Below are 24,839 nucleotides of genomic sequence, written 5' to 3'. Positions count from 1 at the left end.
CCTTTCTCTTTCACTCTCTCTCTCACTGTCCACTCTGCCTGTCAAATATATATATATATATATATATATATATATATATATAAATGTACAACTTATTTGTAGTATTACTTTGAGCAAGTTATTTATTTAACCTCTCCAAGTCTCAGTTTTTTCCTTCGTAAACTGTGTGTCATAATTTCTATTATTTGTTAGATTTAGTAAGATGTGTAATGTGCTTGGTATTAATGATTTACACATAGCTGCATTTACGTATATTTTGCTATAAATATATTGAAATTATTTTTCTGATCTTTAAGAGGGCTTGGGAGACTTCCTTTTTCTCATATTAAATTTCTGTGTGTTTGACAGAACCTGTAACGTTTTTAAATATAAAAGGTATCTGTGGATCACTAATACAAGAAGCACTGCTAGCCAACTACTACTTTGATCTGTGTTTAAATAACAAAAGCATATTTGTGTGATTACTTAAAACAATCATTCAAAGAGGACAAAACCTAATGTCAACTTAATATGTACTTTTTATGGTTAGGCATTAAGGTTCAGAAATATGTCTGTTAAAGAAAAGGAGGATAAAATACTTTGTTTTCCATTCATAAATTCTACTGCCCTAAAATTCTTTGTATTTTACTTATTATCTTGAAATTTATTTCAAAGTCACTGGAATTTATCATTTATTCTCATGAGATCTTGTTCTTTCTTAGGTGTCAGGCGCTTGATAGGAAAAATTCTGCAACACCATCAGAGCTGAGTGAAAAGCAAGAGCTTCTTTATAATAACAAAAAGTTAGAACTACAAGTAGAAAGCATGCGATCAGAAATCAAAATGGAACAAACTAAAACAGAGAATGAAAAGTGAGTATGCCTTGATGCAATGGCAGTCTGCCAAATAAGGAAATAAAATCTTTTTTTACACAGGTTGGAATTAGGATTTGAGAATAAATTAACAAAATTTCTTTTTTATTATGTGAAGGAGTACCAGGAGACTCTTCAGAGGGTACAAAATTAAAGTTTCACCATAACAAGCAAAAGTATGAAAATCATTTGCATTCCATCTTAATTTTGGAGAAAAGGTTATTCTTGAGAGTAAAGAAATGCTAGCAGGTAGTGGGATGAAAAAGGAAGGAAAGAAGATTTCACTACTTGGATTTTCAGAAGGTGGTTGGGAGACAAGACTACTACTTTCTATATTATATATTTCCCAACCTTCTGTGTTTTTTTTTTTTTTTTTTGGATCTTTTTAATAGGTCCAAATTAGCCACTCTACAGTCAACACACAACAAGCTTCTTCAAGAACATAATAGTGCTTTGAAAACAATTGAAGAACTAACAAGGAAAGAGGTATTCATAGGAAAAAAAATTACTTACATAGATTGGTAGTGAATGGAAACTGTTGAACATTTTATATATAAAATATTTTAGTTGCTTGAATATTGTCTTGTTTTCCAGTTTGTTAGAGATTTCTTGTGTCAGTTTATAACTTTTGCAGAGTGTTCCATATATGAACTCATTTGCATGAATCTCAAAAATTTTTGCACCAAAATAAATTTATGTCTTGCTCCATTTTTTTTTTTTTTTCATTTAATTGAAAGAGATAACTATTCATCCACTGGCCTGTTTCCCAAATGCCTGCAACAGCCATGACTGGGCCAGGAACCTGGAACTCGAGCCAGCTCTCATGTATTGGGAGTAGCGACCCAAGTACTTGAGCCATCATCCATTCCCAGGATATGCTTTAACAGGAAACTGTATCAGAAACAGAGGAGCTGGGACTAGAACCAGGCCCTCTAATATGGGCTGCAGTGTCCCAAGCAGCATCTTAACTGCTATGCCAAATGCCTACCCCTAAACTTCCCTTTTAATTGCATTTTTCCATAAAATGATGGAGGTACCCTTGCATAATATGCTTTGTGTACAAAGCCCTACAGTCAAGGAGTAAACTTTTAATTATTAGTAAGGGTAAGTTTGTAGAACTAAGAGCATAGATTCCTATATGAGTAGTGTACATTAAGACAGCCGGTTAAGGCTGGTGGGGCTGTCTGCTGTGTGGAACTGTGCAAGGCCAGCTTGCCTGCTGTCAGTGTACTGGGGACTTTAGACTCACTGTATGGAACTTAAACTAGTAATATTTTCTGCATGACAGGATAATGTACAGACTATAGGCACTTTGGTTTAAAAAGGGTCTTTGAATTTATATACTTAAATTCTTTGTTTTTCATTGTATTTTCAGTATAATATTCTTCTCTGTAGGATATACTTAATAATAAGTTTAAACATCTTTTTCCTTTTCCACTGACTTCACAAAGTAAGAGTCACATGTGTGGGAAAATAACTATCAATGAATCAGCCTTATCATCAAGAATGAGAGTCTGCTGTTTCCTTTATTTTAGTGCTATCTTTTTTGAAAATTATTGTTTTAAATTGGGAAGTTATTGTTTGCAAGCTATAAGTTAAATGAATACAACTTTCTAAGTTATCATTGCTAATTAACAGACTTATTTAAAGCCAGGTATTTAAAAATTAAAAAAACCCTTAATCTAATATCCTACTAAAGTAGGTTGAATTATTTCAAAACCATGTCTAGAATAAAGTTGTCTTTTTCAGTCAGAAAAAGTGGATAAAGTAGTGCTACAGCAACTAAATGAAAAGCTGGAATTGGCAGAGAAGGCACTGGCTTCAAAGCAGCTCCAGATGGATGAGATGAAGCAGACCATCGCCAAGCAGGAGGAGGACCTGGAAACCATGGCTGTCCTGAGGGCTCAGGTCAGGTGCATTGCTGAAACCTGCGCTGAATGAGACCATCCCTGACTCATTCTCACAGGGGAAAGCTACGGTGCTTAAAATATATTTTTTTATTTTATATTTTTCCTACCAATGACTTTTTAAAAACTTTTAAATTGAAACATGTGGAAAGTACACCAAATTTTTAAGTGTGTAGCTCAGAGAAATTTATTTATCTGTTTGACAGTTGACAGGCAGTTTGTGCTTTTTTTTAGAATTTTATTTTTTAATTGACTATTTATTTATGGGGTATAGTACTGTAACGAAATACATGTATACCATGTGTAAAGGTCAAAGCAGGGTAATTAGCATTTACATATCTGCTGTTATCATCCATGTATTGGGAAACTTCAGATTCTTCTCCTCTAGTTATTCTGAAATGTGTGACTGATTTCTGGAGACTGGAGTCACCCTATTTCCCTATATAACTTTAAAACTGCTTCCCCTTCTCTAGCTGCATTTTGGTGCCCAGTATTCTTACTTCTCACTGTTCCCTTTCCTCCCATCCTTCCTAGCCACTAGATACCTCTGTTCTACTATTTGCTTCCTGTGATCAATTTATTTATGAACTTATTTTTATTTTATTTTATTTTATCAACTTATTTATCAACTTCCTGTGATCAACTTATCAACTTATTTCCACACACAATGGAGAATATATGGCGTTATGATTGATGTTGTTATGGCACTCCTGTGCGTGTCTCTCTGTTGCATGTGCACTCATTTCTGTTGATCGATGTTGTTATGGCACTCCTGTACATGTCTCTCTGTTGCATGTGCACTGTTTCTGTTGATCGATGTTGTTATGGCACTCCTGTGCGTGTCTCTCTGTTGCATGTGCACTGTTTCTGTTGATCGATGTTGTTATGGCACTCCTGTACATGTCTCTCTGTTGCATGTGCACTGTTTCTGTTGCGCACACACCCAGGAGTTGATTCACTGGTGTGGAGGCTGTGCATGTTTAATAGGTAAAAACCAAACAGTTTTCCAAACTGGTTGTACCAATTTTCATTACTTTGCTCTACATCTACAACCCTTGTATTATCATTTTGCTGTTAACCATTTTGGTTAATAGTAAATTCTGGTTAATAGTTAATAGTGGTATGTCATTTAATTTGCATTTCATTGATGACTAATGAACTTGGATATGTTTTCAAGTGTTTGTTGCCTTTCTAGGCTTCTTCTTTTGTGAAGTGCCTGGTTAGTCTTTGCCTATTTTTCTTTAGGTCTGCCTGACTTATTCTTGACTTTTATGAGTTCTATATATATGCCAAATATAAGCCCTTGTCGGTTATTTTGCCTTTTGTCTCCCATAAAGGTATCTTTTGATGAGCAAAAGTTCTTAAGGTAGTCCAGTTTATCAGTCTTTTCATTTATGATTAGTACTTTTTGTGTCCTGTATAAAAACACCTTACAACCACAAACCTATGAATTTATTCACCTGTGTTGTCTTCTAAATATTGTTGTGCTTGACCTTTTACATTAAATCATAAACCATCTGTAATCACCTTTTGTATGGTGGAATGAGATCAGGATAAAGCTTCAGAATTTTTTCCCTTATGAGTATCTAGTTGACTTGGTACTACTAATTTTAAAAACCACCTTTTCTTGAGTGCTCTACTGCCCTCTTGATCATGAATTGTGTTGTATGCACTGGTCTGTTTCTGGATTCTGTGCTGTTCCACTGCTTTACTTCCGTATAAAGCATCAAAAATGTTGATATCTGATATAGTAACATTGTAAATATTCTTAAAGAGGACATAGATTTTCCATCTATTTTAATTTTGATGTAAATTTTAGAATCTTCTTGGTGTTTTCTACACCAAAAAAAAAAATCTACTGAGGTTTTGATTGGAATTATATTGAATATCTAAAGATCTATTCAGAGAGAATAAACATCTTTATAAAATTAACCACTCCAATCTATAAAAATGGTATATATTTCATTGTTCTTGGTAATATTTTTAACCTTGGTTGAGTTTCTGTTCATCCATCATTAGTTTAATTCTTAGATATTTTATATTTCTATCATACTGTTGTGAGTGGTATTAAAATTTTTTCCCTAAGTTGCTGTTATATAAAAATACAGGTGATTTTTATATATTGACTTTGTGTGAAGAAACTTGCTCATATTTAAGTTACAATAATATTTCTGAATAATCTTTTGGACTTTTTACATTGATAACCATATCACTTGGATAATGACAGTTTTATTTTATTTTTTTGCTTTCCAGTCCTCTGTTTTTGTTTGTTTGTTTTCTTATTGCACTGACTAGGATCCCACTACAATGTTGTATTGACAGTGGATCTAGCACTCAACCCTGCCTTGCTCCTTGCTTCATTGCTTTCAACATTACATCATTAAGTATATGATACTTCCTAAAGGCTTTCTGTAAATATCACTGGTCAAATTAAGGAAATCCTGTTCTCTTCCTTGCTTGCCAAAAATTATTTTGCATGTGTGTTAAGTTTTATTTTGGAATTTTTTCTCTTTCTACAATGCTATAATTAGATAATTATATATGCTTTTGTTTTGTTAATGTGATGAATTACATTTTTAAAAAACATAAAACAAACCTTACATCTCTCAAATTATCTTCTGTATACACTGCTGGATTTGGGTTTCTATATTTTGGTTAGGATTTTGTGTCTAAATCCTGAATAAGATTACTCTTGAATTTTCTTTCTGCTAATCTCTTTATCAGGATTTGATTTTGAGATTATACTGACCTCATAAAAACAAGTTGAAGCATATTTCTTTTCACGCTTTCTGAAAGAATTTGTTTAAGATTGACTTGTAAGTTACTGGTTTGTAGAATATTTGGAGGAGAATTTATGAGTGAGAATACATCCTTCCTGAGACATAAAGTCCCAAAGATGAGTGGCAAACCTTGTTCTTTTTAAGTAACTAGAGATGTCAGAGGAAGTTTTAAGATAATTACTAAAATTTTAATCTACTTTAAATAATATAAAACCTTTCTACTATTATAAAACAAAATTTTTTGATAATACAAAATATAAGTTAGAAATTAAAAGTCTCCCAAATTCCATTTTGGTAAGAGTGTAATAGATCTCTTCTGTTTTATTCTGTTTGCTTTATTAAACACGAGATTACACTATGCCTTTTGTATGACAACTTTTTTTTTTTTAACTTTTATTTAATGAATATAAATTTCCAGTGTACAGCTTATGGATTACAATGGCTTCCCCCCCCCCATAACTTCCCTCCCACCCGCAACCCTCCCCTCTCCCGCTCCCTCTCCCCTTCCATTTGCATCAAGATTCATTTTCAATTCTCTTCATATACAGAAGATCAATTTCGTATAAAGATTTCAACAGTTTGCACCCACATAGAAACACAAAGTGAAACATACTGTTTGAGTACTAGTTATAGCATTAAATCACAATGTACAGCACATTAAGGACAGAGATCCCACATGAGGAGCAAGTGCACAGTGGCTCCTGTTGTTGACCCAACAAATTGACACTCTAGTTTATGGCGCCAGTAACCACCCTAGGCTGTCGTCATGAGTTGCCAAGGCTATGGAAGCCTTCCAAGTTTGCCGACTCTGATCATATTTAGACAAGGTCATAAAAGACAGAGTGAGGATAGTAACCAATGATCCTAAGAGTGGCATTTACCAGGTTTGAACAATTATACAGCATGAAGTGGGGAAGAGGACCATCAGTACACACAGGTTGGGAGTAGAGCCATTGGTGGTAGAGTAGAGGTTATGATTACAAAGGAATGAGGCCCAAGTGCACTAGACAGGGCCTAGAACAAAGGACAGAGTCATTATTAGAGGCGCTAAGAAAGGTGCTGTCTAAGCTACAATGAAGTTTTCTGATTGAGAGGCAAATAGAACCTGATAGAAGGGGCTTGATAATAATCTGGTGGGCTTTAGGCCTTGTAAATTCAGAGGCCCAGACCTATCTATCTCTTCACATGGGGTATATCCTAAGGGAGGTGTGAACCTCCTAGGGGAAGGCACTCTGTTGACTTTCATTACTTGGCTGGCCTGGGAGGAGAGCTGGCCAGGTAAAGGCAGGGGGCATCTCTAACAAGAAATTTACAGTTCTGCCTGCAATGTTGCTGACCCTACTTGACCATCCCCTCAGCTGCAGTGGTATGACAACTTTTTTACTCATCGTCTTTCTTAGCCATCTCTCCATGTTATACTCAGCCACATGATATTTTAAAAATTTATTTGTATGTTTTTAAATTTATTTCTCTGTTGCAGAGTGTTGTAAAGTGTTTATTATCATTGATGGACTTAGCCAGTCTCCTGTTAGCCATTTAGACTATACCAATATTTTTGCAATTGCCAAGAATGCTGGGGTAAATATTTTTGTAAGCATTTCCTCTTGCACTGGCAGAATCTGTATTAACATATAAATGAAATGCTTATATCATTACTGATGGCCATTTTTAAGTTAAATAAAGATAGCCAACTTGTCTTCCAAAAATGCAGAACCAAAAGTGTAATCTCACCCAGAGTAGATGAGAGTTCCTGTGTCCTCACATCCTTGCATCATTCTCTTAAATCTTTGCCAAAGTGATGAAGTAACAGATTATTTTTAATATAATAATAGCAACAATTTATTGTTCCCTATATAGATACTCATTATTACCATCTGCCCAGAGGTTGATAGGAAGGAAAACCTCCTAAACACCCTCTATGATGCCAGCATCACCTTAATTCCAAAACAAGAAAAAGGAACAATAAAGAAAGAAAACTATAGAACAATATCTGTGATGAACACAGATGCAAAAAACCTCAGCAAAACACTGGCTAATTGAATACAACACATCAGAAAGATCATTCACCCAGAACAACTGGGATTTATCCCTGGTATGCAGGAATGGTCTAACATACACAAATCAATAAATGTGATACATCAACAAATTGAAGGATAAAAACCGTATGATTACCTTAATAGATGCAGAGAAAGCATTTGATAAAATATAGTATCCTTTCGTGATAAAAATCTTAAGCAAATTGAGTACAGAAGGAACATTCCTCTTCACAATCAAATAGTTTGAGAAGAATTGGAATTAGTTCTTCTTTAAAGGTTTGCTAGAATTCAGCAGTGAAGCCATCAGGTCCTGGACTTTTCTTTTTTCGGAAGGTCTTTACTACTGATTCAGTCTACGTCTTGATTATTGATCTGTTGAGGTTGTTTATGTCTTCATGACTCAATTTTTGTAGATGGCATTTGTCCATAAATCTTATCCATTTCTTCTGGGTTTTCCTATTGTTGGCATATAACTGATTATAGTAATTGCTGATGATTGTTTTTATTTCTGTGGTATCCATTCTTACATCTTCTTTTTCATTCTGATTTTATTGATTTGGGTCTTCTTCCTTTTTGGGCAGTTAAAGCTATTTTATTTGTTTCTTTTTCTTGTAAAAAACAACTCTTCATTTCACTGATCTTTTGTATTTTTTGTTTCAATTTTGTTTATTTCTTCTCCAATTTTAATGATTTCTTTCTTCCCACTAATTTGGGGTTTAATTTGTTCTTATTTTTCTAGATCATTAAGATGCATTGTTGGATCATTTATTTGATGCCTTTCTAATTTCTTGATGTAGGCATGAATTGCTAAAAACTTCTCTCTTAATGTTTTTGCTGTAAGGCATAGTTTTTATCATCTTCATTCATTTCTAGGAAATTTTTTACTTACTTTTTGATTTATTTTATGACCCACTATTTTCAGGAGCATGTTGTTCAGTCTCTTTGTGTTTGCATATTTTCTAGAGATTCTTTTTTTTTAAGATTTATTTATTTATTTGAAAGTCTGAGTTACACAGAGAGAGGAGAGGCAGAGAGAGAGAGAGAGGTCTTCCATCCAATGGTTCACTCCCCAAATGGCCGCAACAGCCAGAGCTGCGCTGATCTGAAGCCAGGAGCCAAGAGCTTCTTCCGGGCTTCCCACGTGGGTGCAGGGGCCCAAGGACTTGTGCCATCTTCTACTGCTTTCCCGGGCCATAGCAGAAAGCTGGATTGGAAGTGGAGCAGACGGGTCTTGAACCGGCGCCCATATGGGATGCCGGCGCTTCAGGCCAGGATGTTAACCCAGTGCGCCACAGTGCTGGCCCCTCTAGAGATTCTTAATTTGTTAATTTCCAGGTTTATTCCATGATGGTCAGAAAAGGTACGTGATATGATTTTAATTTTTTAAAATTTGTTGAGAATTGTTTATGGCCCAGCATATGGTATATTCTAGAGAAAGTTCCATATACTGATGAAAAAAAAAAAAATGTGTATTCTGCAGCTGTTGGATGAAATGTTCTGTTGATATGAGTTAGGTCCATTTGGTCCATAGTGTAGATTAGCTTTGTTCTTTCTCGGTTGGTTTTCTGTCTGGCTGATCTGCATCTGTCCATTGATGATGGCCATTATTATTTTATTGCAGTCTAAGTCTCTATTTAGATCCATTAACATTTGTTTTAAATAGACAGGCACCCTAGCATTGGGTGTACATTTACTATAGTCAAATCTTCCTGTTGAATTGATCCCTTAATCATTACATCAGGCCTGTCTTTATCTCTTTTAACAGTTTTTTGTGTTAAAGTCTTTTTGTCTGATATTAGGGTGGCTGCATCTGCTCATTTTTGCTTTCTGTTAGCATGGTGTATCTTTTTCCATACTTTCACTTTCATACATACAGACATACACTGTGTGTATGCTGAGGTGTGTTTCTTGCAGGAAGCAAATAGATGGGTCTTATTTTTAATCCATTCAGCCAGTATCTTTTAATTGGAGAATTTAAGTCATTTATACTCAAGATTAATATTGATAAATAATTACCTGGTCTTACCATTATTCAATAAATAGTTCTTTTGTTTCCTTTGGGTTTCCATTGTACTTTTACTTGGAGATTTTCTGCCTTCATATTCTTTCATAATGATGACTCTCATTCTGTTTCTGTGTGTAGCACATTCTTAAGAATCATTTGTGGGTTACCTGCACCGCAGGTAGAGGCTTAATCCACTATTCCACAGTGCCAGCCCTAAAGATACATTTGTAAGGCTGGATGAGTGGTAACAGATTGTTTCGATTTCTGTTTGTTTTGGAAGCTCTTTATTTTGCCTTCATTTATAAATGAGACCTTTACTGGGTATAGTATTCTGGTTTGAGAGCTTTTTTTCTTTTAGGACTTAAACTATGTCTCTCCATTCTCTCCTTGCCTGTAGGGTTTCTGATGAGATATCAGCTGTTAGTTTAATTGGGGATCCTCTGAAGGTAATCTGGCATTTCTCCAGTGTACATTTTAGAATGTTTTCTTTAATTTTTTACTGTTAAAAGTTTGACTACAATGTGTCATGGAGAAGATCTTTTTTGATCACCTCCATTAGGAGTTCTATGTTCTTCCTGTACTTGGATATCCCTGTCTTTCTCCAAAGTAAGGAAGTTTTCAGCTATTATTTCATTGAATAGGCCTTCTAATCCATTCTTTTTTTCCACACCTTCAATACTCCTAAGACATGTATGCTTGGTTATTTGATAGTATCCCATAAATATCTAACACTATTTTCAGTTTTTCTAATTTTTCTTTCTTTTTTTTTTTTTGTCTATTTGCAAGGATTTACCTTCTAGCTCAGATATTCTTTCTTCTGCTTCACAAGATAAGGCTTTCCACTCTGTTTTCTATTTGACATACTGAATTCTTTGTTTCTAATATTTCAGTTTGATTTCTCCTCAGTATCTCTATCTCTTGGCAAGATTTTTCATGTGTGTCATGTATGGATTTCTTTTTTTTTTTTTTTGAAATTTATTATCTGAAAGGCAGATTTACAGAGAGCAGAGAGAGAGAGAGAGAGAAGGAGAGGTCTTCCATCCACTGGTTCACTCCCCAAATGGCCACAATGACCAGAGCTGGGCCAACTCAAAACTAGAAGCCAGGAGCTTCTTCTGGGTCTCCCTTGTGGGTGCAGGGGCCAAGGACTTGGGCCATCTTCCACTGCTTTCCCAGGCAATAGCAGAGAGCTGGATCAGAAGAGAATAGCCAAGACTCGAACCATTGCCCATATGGGATGCCAGCACTACAGGCAGCAGCTTTACCCCTTATACTACAGCGCCAGCCCCAGGATTTCTTTATCTCATATATTTGCTTCTCTGTGTTTTTGCATAATCTTATGATCATTGTTTTGAATCCTTTTTCAGATATTTCATCAGTCTCTTTATCTTCACATTCTAATAGTGAAGTGTGGCTATTTTTCTTTTGTGGAGTCATATTGTCTTCCTTGTTCATGTTTCTTACATTTCTGCATTTATTTTTAGGCATTTGTGGAAGCACTTGTTGGTTTTCACCTCTGATGCCTTTTTCCTTGAACTATGCCTCTGTGGCTTATTGGAGTATCTGCTTCTTAAGTGACTATCCAGAGGCATGTGCTGGGTGGGGCCAGGTTGCTCTGGTCAGTGCTCAAGGGTTGGGCAAGAGTCCAGGGTGACCCCCAAGTTGAGCATGTAGATCTCTGTTGTCAACAGGGGGTAGGGTATGATCATATCCGCTGGCATAATCGCAGCCTCACCTCCTCTCTCACTCCCAGAAGATGGTATCTCCTCTAGATACATCCCATGCCCCTACTCCAGGAGTCACTGATTGTGTCCCTGATCACTGCTATATGTTTATACTGTCCACGCTGCTCCACAGCATCTGTCTTTTCTGTAGAATTTCCACTACAAACTTCTCTCCAACTCTCCCTTAAGAATGCACTACCTCTGCTTTTCTTCTGTTATCTTCCTGTGGTCAAAACAATGTGTCTTTTCCCTATCAGCCATCTTGGATTCTTCTGATGTATTATAATTTTAAATTTAGCTTAAGACCAGCCTGCATAAATATACCTGGCAAAGTGAATAAATTATTTTCACTATTACGTTAAACCTGAATATTTTTTTAAAAAATAAGCCAGGGATTTTACTAAATTAATGGTGTATAGAGCGCTTCCTTAACTATTTACTGATTTATTTATTTAAGACACAGAAAAAGAGACAGAGCACCCATAAGCTAGTTCATTCTGCAAATGCATGCAGCAGCTAGGACTGGACTGGACTGAAGCCAAGAGCTGGGAACATAATCCAGGTCTCCCCTGTAAGTGGCAGGATCCCATTTACTTGTGCCATCATCAGAGCCCTGATCACTTAATTCACACACATGTGCATACACAACTTGTATCTACTGTTTGAATGTATTTGATCACCATATTGGCTTCTAGCTGGAATGTGTATCTGTCATTTACTGAACCTATCAAAGGATGCAGCACAACCTCTTCACCTTAAAACAGGTGAGCTGTAGAGTGTTCACTTTCATCTAGGTAGTAACTTCTGTCTCTTTCTTCCTCTAACAGATGGAGGTTTATTGTTCTGATTTTCATGCTGAAAGAGCAGCAAGAGAAAAGATTCATGAAGAAAAGGAGCAACTGGCATTGCAGCTGGCAATTCTGCTGAAAGAGAACAATGCTTTTGAAGATGGAGGCAGGTAAGAGAAAGACTTGGAGCACATGTTTGCAGAGGCTGTAGAAGAGGTGACTTGCCAAAGATGTTTCCTAAGTAGAGCTGTAATTACTGCTCTGTGCATATACTTTATGTGATTGTGTTCTTATACTTAGTTTGTCTTATAACGAAGATTGACAGAGACTCATGGAAACCTGGTCAAGTGCCTTGGTTTTAAATAAGCTGTAAAAACTTCTGTGTCCATGTCCTATCTTGCCATTATCATAAAGTATTTATAAAATTTTAAGAGAAGGTCCCGCTGGGGCCAGTGCTGTGGCGTAGTGGGTAAAGCCGCTGCCTGCACTGCCAGCATCCCATATGGATGCCAATTCAAGTCCCAGGTGCTCCTCTTCTGATCCAGCTCTCTGCTACGGCCTGGGAAACCAGCAGAAGATGGCCCAAATCTTTGGGCCTCTGAACCCACGTGGGAGACCCAGAAGAAGCTCCTGGCTCCTTACTTCAGATCAGCACAGCTCCAGCTGTTGCAACCAATTGGGGAGTGAACCAGTGGATGGAAGATCCTTCTCTCTCTCTCTCTCTCTCTCTCTCCCCCTCTCTCTCCCTCCCTTTCTTTCTTTCTCTCTATGTAACTGTGACTTTAAATTAAATAAATCTTTAAAAAAAGAGAGAGAGAGAGAGAGGTACTGCCAAAAATAACTTCTGACTTAAAAAAAATTTCATTTTGAGAAAGTTTTAAAATATAGGAAAAATACAGAGAATAAAATCACATCAATATGTACTCCATCCTGAATTGACAGTTGCTAACATTTATTTGCTTCAAGCATTTTTTGTTAAAGGAAAAAAATTATTTACATATATTGTGACTTTGAACTTTATGTTGTTATTTATATATATATATATATATATATGTATGTATGTATAATTCATTCTGTTTAATTGCTAGGTAGTAATTGATTTAGAAATATTCCACTTTTTAAAATCGATTCACCTACCAGTTGACAGTTTGGTTATTTCCTAACTGATTTTCAAAATCTTAGTGACTTACTTTTCCTATATAGTATCTGAATACCATTTGTATCTCAGGTTCTCATTTTTATGAACCTTGGCATTGTAGTTCAGCTCTTCCCTTAATAATACTTCTGTTCATTATTTTTTAAAAAAGATTTATTTATTTTAAAGGCAGAGTTACAGAGAGTCAGAGGCAGAGAGAGAGAGAGGTCTTCCATCCACTGGTTCACTCCCCAGATGGTTGCCACGGCCAGAGTTGCGCCCATCCTAAGCCAGGAGCCAAGAGCTGCTTCTGGGTCTCCCACATGGGTACAGGGGCCCAAGTACCTGGGCCATTTTCCATTGCTTTCCCAGGGCATAGCAGAGAACTGGATTGGAAGTGGAGCAGCTGGGATGCCAGCACAGCAGGCTGTGGCTTTACCCACTATGCCACAGTGCCAGCTCCTTCAGTTCATTATTGATGTTGTCGTGTTTCAAGGTTGTAGAGTGTCACATTTGGTGTTGCTTTTAATCCTAGCAGGCAGTCCTTGATGGAAATGCAAAGCCGTCATGGAGCAAGAACAAATGATCCTGACCAGCAGGCTTATCTTGTTCAAAGAGGTGAGTCATGTGTGATTATAGGTTCTCAGGGAATAACAATATCCTATAAGGAAGACACTTGAAGAAAAATTCTAATTCTGTGCAATGAATTACTAATCAAGCTACAAAAAATATAGCATCCATCAGTCCTATTTTACCCCAGTAACTTGACCTCCATCCATTACCCAGTGAGTCCAGATCCAGTTCTTCACTCTTCCTGATAAGGCCCAGCACGGCCACACTGTCAAGCCTTATCTCACTCTGTTCTCCTACAGATAACTGCCATCCCCTTCAGTCTGTCCTAAGCCTTTACATGGATGTATTTGTTTATGTAATGTCCTTTTCGTAGATGTGCTTCCCTTATTCTGGTCTTCCTGTAGTCGCTTACTCAATCTTTAAAACAAATTCCATCTCTATGAATCATCTCCTTCCAAGCTTCCAAGTACTTCAGTCCTCTACTTTAGTACTTATGTGCTATTTTATGTGTTCTAAATATAGGTTTAACTGCTCTATTAAATGACAAGCTCCCTTGGAGCATGTATGTTTGCCTGCTACTTGATGTTATACACATAATATTAACCATTTATTGTGATTCACTGTGTGAGTGATGTGTTGACTTCAATTCATACATATTGTTTCATTTGATCCTCACAAAATTCCATAAGGTACATATTATCATTTTACAGAAGTGTAAAATATAACGTGTTGAGGTGGAATAACTCATGATCTCGAGGCTAGTTAGGGGCAAGAGTAAAAATAGAACCCAACATTATCTTACTGTGACCATCAAACAATACTGCATAAATAGGTGGCTATTTAATTATGTGATACTTTCAGATTTTAACTTCCTAAGTGAATCTGATGTTGAGACTAATTGAAAATGTGATACTGTATTTATTACTTGATTTTAATACACAGGTAGTAATGTTCTGTCACTGTTTTATATGACTGGGAAGGAAGTATTATCTTTGATTCTAGAGAGAAATAAAAAATAAAATTCAAAATATCAAAGACTGGGGCTGGCACTATGGCGCAGTGGGTTAATGCCCTGGCCTGAAGTGCCGGCATCCCATATGGGTGCCAGTTCAAGACCCGGCTGCTCCACTTCCAATCCAGCTCTCTGCTATGGCCTGGGAATGCAGTAGAGAATGGCCCAAGTCTTTGGGCCCCTGCACCTATGTGGGAGACCTGGAAGAAGCTCCTGGCTCCTGGCTTCGGATCGGCGCAGCTCCAGCCGTTGTGGCCAATTGGGGAGTGAACCATCAGATGGAAGACCTCTCTCTCTCTCTCTGCCTCTCCTCTCTCTGTGTAACTCTGACTTTCAAATAAAATAAATGAATCTTTTTTTAAAAAAAAGTATCAAAGACTGACATGGCTAGGAAAAAAGTTTATGACAATGCTACCATTCTTCAACTTTTTTTTTAATGCTGGGCAAGTCTAAGTCCATTTCATATACCAGATGACTATTGAAATGGATCTATAGTTTAATCATTAGCAAGAAAGCAATCTTAGTTATATAGTAAATGGTTAAATTTTGGGAATATTTCCCTGAATGTCCCTTTTACCTCCCATTTCCCTCATTTTCCCCACCCCTTAACTTCTCTTACAGAAAGAAATAGATTAAACATTAGAGATAGTAATTCAGGTTTAAAATAAACACACTAGGCCGGCGCCGTGGCTTAACAGGCTAATCCTCCGCCTTGCGGCACAGGCACACAGGGTTCTAGTCCCGGTTGGGGCGCCGGATTCTGTCCCGGTTGCCCCTCTTCCAGTCCAGCTCTCTGCTATGGCCCAGGAAGGCAGTGGAGGATGGCCCAAGTCCTTGGGCCCTGCACCCGCGTGGGAGACCAGGAGAAGCACCTGGCTCCTGGCTTCGGATCAGCACAGTGCGCCAGCCGCAGCGGCCATTGGAGGGTGAACCAACGGCAAAAAGGAAGACCTTTCTCTCTGTCTCTCTCTCTCTCTCACTACCCTCTCTGCCTGTCCAAAAGAAAAGAAAAGAAACACACTAATATTCATGAGGCATATGTAGGACTTGGACTGACGTAAATATCATCAGCCTCAGGCATTTTTTAGCATCAGTGGGTAAAGCTGTGTTCTCTGAAAGCTTGTATCTATCTGCTTGAGCACTGTCAGGTATTTTTCTCTAGCCTGATTTTAAATATCCTTGGAACACCTATATACATGATTTCTAGAAGTGCCCAATGAGATTGTCTTGGGTTGAAAAGGACAATCTCTTACAATTCTTAATTTTTCTTAAAGATTTTTCTTATAACTATAAAAGGCAAATGCCCATTCATATAAAAAAGTGATCAGTCATTGACTTATGTAATCTAAAAATATTCACAAAATGTAACCTTATTCTTAATTATCCTAATGACCTTTTCTGTCATTCAAAAAAAAAAACCAATATTCCAAACAGAAGACTGTCTTAAGATTTTTTAGTTTTTTAACAAAACTATTAACAACCGTTCCTTCTCAATCTGTCTCATCATTGTAGTCCATAGCCATGTAAGGGCTTTGTTGCAGGACAGTCAGGGGTGGGGATCAGAAGGGCATAAGGCAGGTCAGATGTGTGGCGCAGCAGTTAAGAGGCCATTTGGAACATCCACATCCCATGTCAGAGTGCCTGGATTCAAGTCTCAGCTCCATTTCCAATTCCAACTTCATGCCAACATATACCCTGGGAGGCAGAAGTTGATGGCAGAAGTACCTAGGTCCCTATCACCCATGTGGGAGACCCAGATTGAGTTCCCAGTTCCCACCTTCAGCCTGGCCCAACCCTGGCTGTTGTAGATATTTGAGGACTGAACCAGTAGATGGAAGGTCGATCTTCCTCTTTCTGCCCAATCATCCCCCAACCTGTGTAATTTTCAAAAAGGAGGTAGGGCAAGGCATGGTCAGACTCTCAAGGACTGTGGTGTGGTTGGAGAGATAGGCTGAGCACATTAAAAAGATGAATTCACAATGTAAAATAGCATGCAATATTAGAATAGTGCTGAAGATTAAGAGGAAAGGTTGATCACGAAGGAACAGGGACACTGAGAAAGGCCTTTCAAAGATGTGACTTTAAGCTTGACTTTGAAGCTGGGATTTAGGTGAGTATGGCTTAAGAAAAAAAGGGCAAAGGCAGAGTGAGTGTGAAGTGCTGATGTTGAAAGATGACTGAGCTTATTTAGACTGAATGGCCAAGGTCACAGGGAACCCATGAGCAGTCTGGCACAACAGCCCAAGTATGGGTCTTGAAACCTAACCTAGGACAAAAAGAAAAGCGCAGACAGAGGCTATAAAGTTGGAAATGAATAACCAACATTTGTATACAGAGCCAAATTTGGAAAAACTATACTCCACCGTGGCATGTCATCTATTTCTACAAAGTTTTCCTTGGAAATGGTCATGCCCTTTTGTTTATGCTGTTTTTTGTTTGTTTGTTTGTTTGAAAGACAGAGTTACAGAGAGAGGTAAAGCTAGAGAGAGAGAGAGGTCTTCCATTCTGCTGGTTCACTCCCCAAATGAGTGCAACGGCCAGAGCTAAGCTGATCTGAAACCAGGAGCTAGGAGCTTCTTCCAGGTCTCCCACATGGGTGCAGGGGCCCAAGGAGTTGAGCCATCTCCTACTGCTTTCCCAGGCCATAGCAGAGAGCTGGATCAGAAGAGGAGCAGTGGGGACTCAAACTGGCGGCCACACAGGATGCTGGTGCTGCAGGCTGGGGATTTAACCTACTGCACCACAGTGCCGGCCCCCTCTTGTTTGTTTTGTCTGTGGTTGCTTCCATGCTACAGTGGCAGAGTTGAGTAGCTGGGATAGAGACTGTATGAACTGTGAAACCTGCATTATTTATTCTCTGTACCTCTCACAAAAAGTTTTCTGACCTCTGATCTCGAGCAATGAGAATAAGAAAGCTCCCTGCTTCCAAAGTCATACTGTTGAGCAGCATTTAATGTTCAAAAACACTTATGTTTGCTGAACACAGACAAACCATCTCTAATAGACTTACATGTTATTAAATCTAAATAGGCCGGCGCCGTGGCTCACTTGGCTAATCCTCCACCTGTGGCGCCAGCACCCCGGGTTCTAGTCCCAGTTGGGGTGCTGGATTCTGTCCCAGTTGCTCCTCTTCCAGTCCAGCTCTCTGCTGAGCCAGGAAGGCAGTGGAGGATGGCCCAAGTGCTTGGGCCCTGCACCTACATGGGAGACCAGGAGGAGGCACCTGGCTCCTGGCTTCAGATTGGCGCAGCACGCCAGCCGTAGCAGCCATTTGGGGGGTGAACCAATGGAAAAGGAAGACCTTTCTGTCTGTCTCTCTCTCTCTCTCACTGTCTAACTCTGCCTGTCAAAAAAAATTTTTTTTTAAAAAATCTAAATAATGGAGCTGGCACTGTGGCATAGCAGGTAAAGCCGCCACCTGCTATGGGCACTAGTTTGAATCCCAGCTGCTCCACTTCCAAACCAGTTCTCTGCTATGGCCTGGGAAATCAGTAGAAGATGGCCTAAGTGCTTGGGCCCCTGCACCCAAGTGGGAGACCCAGAAGAAGCTCCTGGTTTCTGGCTTCAAATTAACACAGCTCCGAGCATTGCAGCCGATAGGAGAGGGAACCAGCGGATGGAAGACTCTCTTTCTCTGCCTCTTCTTCTCTCTCTGTGTAACTCTACTTTCAAATAAATAAATAAATCTTTTTTAAAAATCCAAATAATGTACTTAGAACCAAATAACCATGTGAAAGGTTATCTCCATTTTCATCCTCCAAAAATTGTTTAGAGGCTGAATCAGTCTAGGCAGAGACTTGAAAAAACCAATGTGGTTTACATTAGTCCAGAAAGGTCAAATCAGAGGGATGCCTGGGAGCAAGAAGTAATTTTCAACACTGAAAAATGATTAGTTTCATTTTGTATTCATCTAGGACCTACCTAGAGTTGGGGCTTATTTCTCACACTCTCAAATTTAGGTTTGAACCTCAGCACAACTCTGCAATTGGGAGAAATGACGGGCGTCATCCTTTAATTCTTTCCTCCTCTTGACTTGGGTAACTACTGTTCATTCTTTTAAAAAAATATTTATGTATTTGTTTGAGAGGTGGAGTTACAGAGAAGGGGAGAGACAGAAAAAGGTCTTCCATCCACTGGTGCACTACCCAGATGATAGCAACAGCTGGAGCTGAGCCTATCCAAAGCCAGGAGCCAGGAGCTTCTTCCAGGTCTCCCATGTGGGTACAGGTTCCCAAGCACTTGGGCCATCCTCCACTGCTTTTCCAGGCCAAAGCAGAGAGCTGGATCAGAAGAGGAGCAGCAGGACATGAACCAGCACCCATATGGGATGCCAGCGCTGCAGGCGAAGACTTAGCACACTATGCCACAGCACCGGCCCCTCCTGTTCATTCTTGAGGCTCCTCTCCAGTGTAATGAGCCCCATCCAGGAGCCCTTGCTGCACCAAAGTCTGAGTCAGGGACTCTCACCACACCATTGCTGCCACTTCTCTCATCTGGCTTCCCGCCTAATCAGTACCCCAGCACACACAGCGGTCTCTTGCACACCCTTCAGGCTCAGAAGAATTTCTTGAATGAACGTGATTGTCCTTGCTTCTGAGAAGGTGTGTCCCGCTCTAGGAGACCTCTCCCTGCTCACTCAGTTTCTCTCTCTACACTATTCCTCTTTTATTTCCATTGTCATTCATGGCCTTTCTTCTCTCACATATCCTTTTACTAGAATGTGTATTGTCTTCTACTCACATTGTTGTCACATATCTAGAAGCTGGAATAGAGTTTAAATCTCACAATAATGGGGACATGGGTACCCTTTGTGGAGACCTTCTCAGTATGTACAGTGAGGACTTCAGTTAAAGCCCAAACACCTGCATGCATCTCTCACCAGGTATTGATTATAAAATTTGAAGAGTGTTAAAGTTAACCATCTATTATTAACCAAACATACAAAACTACCTACAAGATGGAATTAGTGAGGTGACATTTCCTTTTCCACTTGTTCCTAGGAGCCGAGGATAGAGACTGGCAGCAGCAGCAGCAGCAGCAGTGGAATATTCCAATTCATTCTTGCCCCAGATGTGGAGAAGTCCTGCCTGACATAGACACATTACAGATCCACGTAATGGATTGCATCATCTAAGTGCTGATACTTCACCTCCCAAAACTGTTGGTAAATGTCAGAATTTTTCCTCAAGAGTTGTACTTTTGTGTTATTTGTTTTTAACTCAAATGTTTGCTTCATAACGCTTGCTGTAGGAGAAAGAAAATGTATCTGTTTTAAATAGGATACTTTTTATAGATTTTCATAAACCAAAAAGAATCATTAACTACCACACTTCTGATAATAAATTCCATAATTAATAATTTCTTATAATAAATTCCATAATTAATAATTAATTTTCAGTTTATGTGAGCAATTCCACTGCTCACACAGTTAATCAGCATGTGATAACATGTGACAGAGGCCATGTAATTAGGTGGAAGAAACCTCACTGATAAAAAAAAAAAACTCTTAGGGAGGCAGGAAAAATGAGTGGTCAGAGATTTAATCAAGAAGAATGTCTCTGAAGTATTTTTTTAAATAAAGTATATTGTCATTTTTCTTCATCCATTTAAAATGGATCCATTTAGGGTTATGTGTTTGTGTGTATGTTGTCATTTTACTGCAGCCTCAATAATTGTATCAAAGTTATGACATGGCTCTTTTCATGTGAGCACTGTGACCTTTTAGTCAATAATAGAACAGTGAAAAAATAATGGCATACATAAAGTAGATAACATTTGATTTCCTATAACCACAGTGGAATGAAGCTACCTTCGTTCTTTCATTGTGCTCCAGGCATATGGGCTTGTACAACAGATAGTTTATTAATTTCTAAAAAGAACACCTGTCTTGATTTTCTTCCTGGGTCAAACCATATCTTCATAATCACAAAAAGTAGTTATTGCAAAATAAAATTTTGCTTATGAATGTTTTACATTGTTCATAAATGATTAATTTCATAGTATGTATTTGCTGTATTAAGTTCATTCAGCTTAATATAAGCTCAATACTTAATACTTTGTTTCATTATTTCTAGGAATATGGCAAATCCCTCTAGTGGAGACCAGTATGTATTCTTTGAATTAAAAGTTTCTCTTGCTAAGGTTTTCAAAAGATAGAAATTTGCCATATTTTATAAATCTAGTTCATAAAACTAGCTAATAAAAGTAAACAATGTCTTTATGCATCTAAGTCCCAAAACATTTAAGAGAAAATTAAAATATCTCTTTTGTTTGTATTTAAGATCTCTTCTAGACAGACTTGACTACATACACACATATATAGTTATCTTCATGCCAAGAAGACAAAATGTACAAATGCAAAGTAAGGTAGATTAAAAGATCCTCTCATCCAATGCCATCCCAGTAATAGTGTTAAAGATATTTCTAAAATAACTAAAAATTTTGCCTTTTATTTCTTGTTTATAGTTTCTGGGGTACATTTTCTCATTTTTTAAATATTTAATTATTTTTTTTGTTTGAAGGCAGAGCAACAGAGAGAGAGAGAGACAGAGAGAGAATCTTCCCTCCTCTGGTTCATTCCCCAGATGCCTATGACAGCTGGGGCTGGACCAGGCAGAAGCCAGGAGTCCAGAACTCCATCAAGTTTTCCCACAAGGATGGCACGAACCCATGTATCTGAGCCATCATCTGCTGCTTTCCAGGGTATACATTAACTGGAAGCTGGACAGGAAGCCGAGTGGCCAAGACTCAAACCAAGGCACTCTGATGTGGGAATGCAGGAGTACCAAGCAGCAGTTTAATCCACTGTACTGCAATGCCCACCCCTCCTTGCCATTTTAAACTAAAGAGAATAGATTTCTATAGTGTCCTAAATAGGGAAGAAAGCCAAATAGTTTTACATTTAAGTTACTGGAGATACCCTTTTAATTTGTTCAAGTGAAAATATTCAGCAGATCAAATTTTTGAAATAATATCATGAGTGGGCCTATTAAGTCTGTGACCAACTCACTTTGGATTACAAAAACGTTAAGCTATATAATTGGTTTAAATCAAAGCTATTGAAAAGGTTATCTGCATTCCTATGTTCATTGCAGGATTGTTCACAGTAGCTAAAACAAGGAAGTAACCTAGGTGTCCATCATCAGATGGACAGATAAGAAGATGTGGTATACATACAATGGAATACTATTCATCCTTAAAGCCAGGGAAAGTCTGCTGTTTCCAACAACATGGATGAGCCTCGAGGTCATTATGTTAGGTGAAACAAGTCAGGCACAAATACTGAATGATCTCACTTATGTGTGGAATATAAAAAATTGAATTCCAGGGATGGGAGAAAAGGTGGATGGGGGAATGAGAAATGTTGATCGAAGGATACAAAGTTTCACTTAAAGAGGAGGAACAAGCTTTAGTGATCTATTGTACAGAATATTAACTATAATAAATATGAATTGTATATTTCACAAACTAAATAAAGTTTTTGTTTTAGGGAAATCAGCAAACTTGGTAGACAACCTGAAAACTCCGTGTGTGTCTCATCTAATTTATTTAGTCTGGTATATCTTCAAAGGCTTTCAAATATTGCCACTTAACTATATATCATCGGAATTGTATGTGTATGTATATGTGTGTGTTTGTATGTATGTGATAGAAACACATAACATGGAGATCTACCCTATGAAACTGGTAAGTGTACAGTACAGTTTGTTAACTATATGCAGATTGTTAGCAGCAGATCTCAAGAACTTATTAATCATGCAAGAAACAACTCTCCTAACCCCTGGAAATGTCCATTCTATGTTCTGCATTTATGATTTTGACTACTCTAGTTAATGTCATATAACTGGAATAATGCAGATTTGTCCTTATGTATCTGACTTACTTCACTTAGCATAACATCATCAAAGTTCATCGTGTTTTCATACGTGCCAGTATTTCTTGTTTCAGGCTGAATAATAACCCATTGTCTTTATAGGCCACACTTTGTTTATCCATTCATCCATCAGTGGACTCTTTGGTTGCTTCTACTCTTATAAAGAATGCTGTGTGCACTGAGGTTTACAAATATCTCTTTTGAGACTCTGCCTTCTTTATGGTATATACCCAGAAGTGGAATTGTTAGATTATAGGTAATGCTATTTTTAATTTTTTGAGGAAACACCATATGACTTTCCACATGGCTGTACCCTTTTACATTCTCATCAGACCCAAGTGTTCCAGTTCTTTCACATGCTGGCCAACATTTGTTATTTTCTGTTTTTTCTGATAATGGCCAATCTAACGGGTGAGGTGATATCTTATTGTGAGTTTTAGTTTCATTTCCCTAGTGATCAATCATGTGAAACATCTTATCATACACTTGTTCTTTAAAGAAATATCTACTCAAGTCCTTTGCCAATCTTTTACATTTTTTTTTCATTTTATTTGAAAGGCAGAGAGAGAGAGACAAAGAAAAACCTTCTTTCATTTGTTCACTCCCTAAATGACCACAGTAGGGACCCGTATCGTGGCATAGAAGGTAAAGCCGCCATTGCGGCACTGGCATCCCATATGGGCTCTGGTTTGAGATCCAGCTGCTCCAATCCAGCTCCCTGCTAATGTACCTGAGAAAGCAACAGATGGCCGAAGTCCTTGGGCCTCTGCACCCAAGTGGGAGATCTGGAAGAAGAAGTTCCTGATTCTTGGCTTTGGATTGGCTCAGCTCCAGCCATTGTGGCCATTTTGGGAGTGAACCAGCAGATGGAGATCTCTCTCTCTCTCTCTCTCTCTCATTCTGCCTTTCAAATAAATAAATAAATAAATAAATATTTTTAAAAAATGACCACAGCAGCCAGGAATTAGCCATACCAAAGCAAGGAGCCTGGAACTCCATCTGGGTCTCCTCACATTGGGCTGTGAAGCAACCCCCTCCCTTCTACATAGATCGGCCCTAAGCAAGGGACTGGAAGAAGACCTTCAGACAACTGATGGATCCTCGCTGGGGCTACACTCCACTGCTTCCAGATGGTCTCTTGGCTAGACACCAGACCCTGACAGCCGGAACAGGGTTGTGTGGGGAAACACATTTCCTGCAGGGAGACTAGACACAGTCTGGAGTGATGACCTCGCCCCAGACTTGAGTGCCTGTCCCCTGCTCTTTTGGGAGTCCCCATCAGCTATGCTAGAGGCTCCACTCTTCATACTTCTCATCTCAGCTCCAGGAATGTTGGCCTGGTCTGACTCAGTTTCCTGAGGACCATCCCGCAAGACTGGGAGAAGGTCTTGGAGTACCTTTAAAATTCAGGCCAGGGCCATTCGCTGGTGTTTTTAAAAGACTCCTTAACTGGACACCAGACTCTAACAGCCCATTTAGGTTGTTGGACCGAAACATGCACTCAGTTCTTTCCTCAGAGATCAATTTGTCGGTGAGGCTGGGTACAGTTTGGAACGCTCCAGGCTCCATGCCTCAATTCTTTCCTCATCCCAAATCCTGACAAAATCTCCATCTCACTCTCTGCTTGTCATGCTAAATGCTCTAAATGTTCACCTTACCTCTCCAGATCTTAATTCCTACAAACTCAAATTGCTGGTCCCATTATCCAGTATTTCCTAGGGATCTCATTAGTTCTGGGACAGAGTTTAGATGTCCCTTTCTCAGACAGGCAGCTTTTCCATCTAGTCTCCCATTAGTTGTAGCTCCTCACGTGACCTGAACTTGTGTAGACAGATCCTCCAGCATGCTCTCTGGTACCCCCCAGCTGAGGTCTCCCCCTCATTCGGGTCCACCTCTGTCAGGTCCTTCCTGTGCAACACGTACCTCAGAGGATTCTTACTGGGGAGAATTGTATTCCCCCCACTATGCTTCTTTACCACTTCACCTGCCTAGTTACGAACCTAAGTGGTAGCCAGGACTGGAACCCTCCCAGTTGAAACACCTTTGTTAGCTAAGACTCTTGCTATGAAGGCTCATTGTGGAAATCAGGCCCATTAGATAAGACTCAAGGTTAAGAGGTGTAGAACAACTATTTTTCTTCATGTAAGGGAACAAA

General features: G+C 38.6%; 1 protein-coding gene across 6 annotated transcripts in view; it reads left to right on the top strand.

Annotated features, from left to right (window-relative positions):
• Positions 1-22,367, top strand: part of OPTN (optineurin) — a 55,060-nt gene extending 32,693 nt beyond the window's left edge. For 4 of the 6 annotated variants that reach the window (XM_062210892.1, XM_062210895.1, XM_062210896.1 and 1 more), the window contains 6 exons: positions 702-851; positions 1,244-1,337; positions 2,601-2,759; positions 12,131-12,261; positions 13,762-13,844; positions 19,812-22,355. In XM_062210892.1, coding sequence (XP_062066876.1) covers positions 702-851; positions 1,244-1,337; positions 2,601-2,759; positions 12,131-12,261; positions 13,762-13,844; positions 19,812-19,945 — 751 coding nt within the window. In that variant the 3' untranslated portion in view covers positions 19,946-22,355. Of the gene's footprint in view, positions 1-701; positions 852-1,243; positions 1,338-2,600; positions 2,760-12,130; positions 12,262-13,761; positions 13,845-19,811 lie in introns of all 6 variants that reach the window. The other 2 variants (XM_062210898.1, XM_062210897.1) reach the window with 2 other exon arrangements.
• Positions 22,368-24,839: the final 2,472 nt, after the last annotated feature.

This window comes from Lepus europaeus, chromosome 14 (genome assembly GCF_033115175.1).
Source record: "Lepus europaeus isolate LE1 chromosome 14, mLepTim1.pri, whole genome shotgun sequence".
In the NCBI taxonomy this organism is placed as follows: Eukaryota; Metazoa; Chordata; class Mammalia; order Lagomorpha; family Leporidae; genus Lepus; species Lepus europaeus.
Note: the sequence above shows the minus strand (reverse complement) of the source record. Positions and strands in the feature narration are given on the sequence as shown.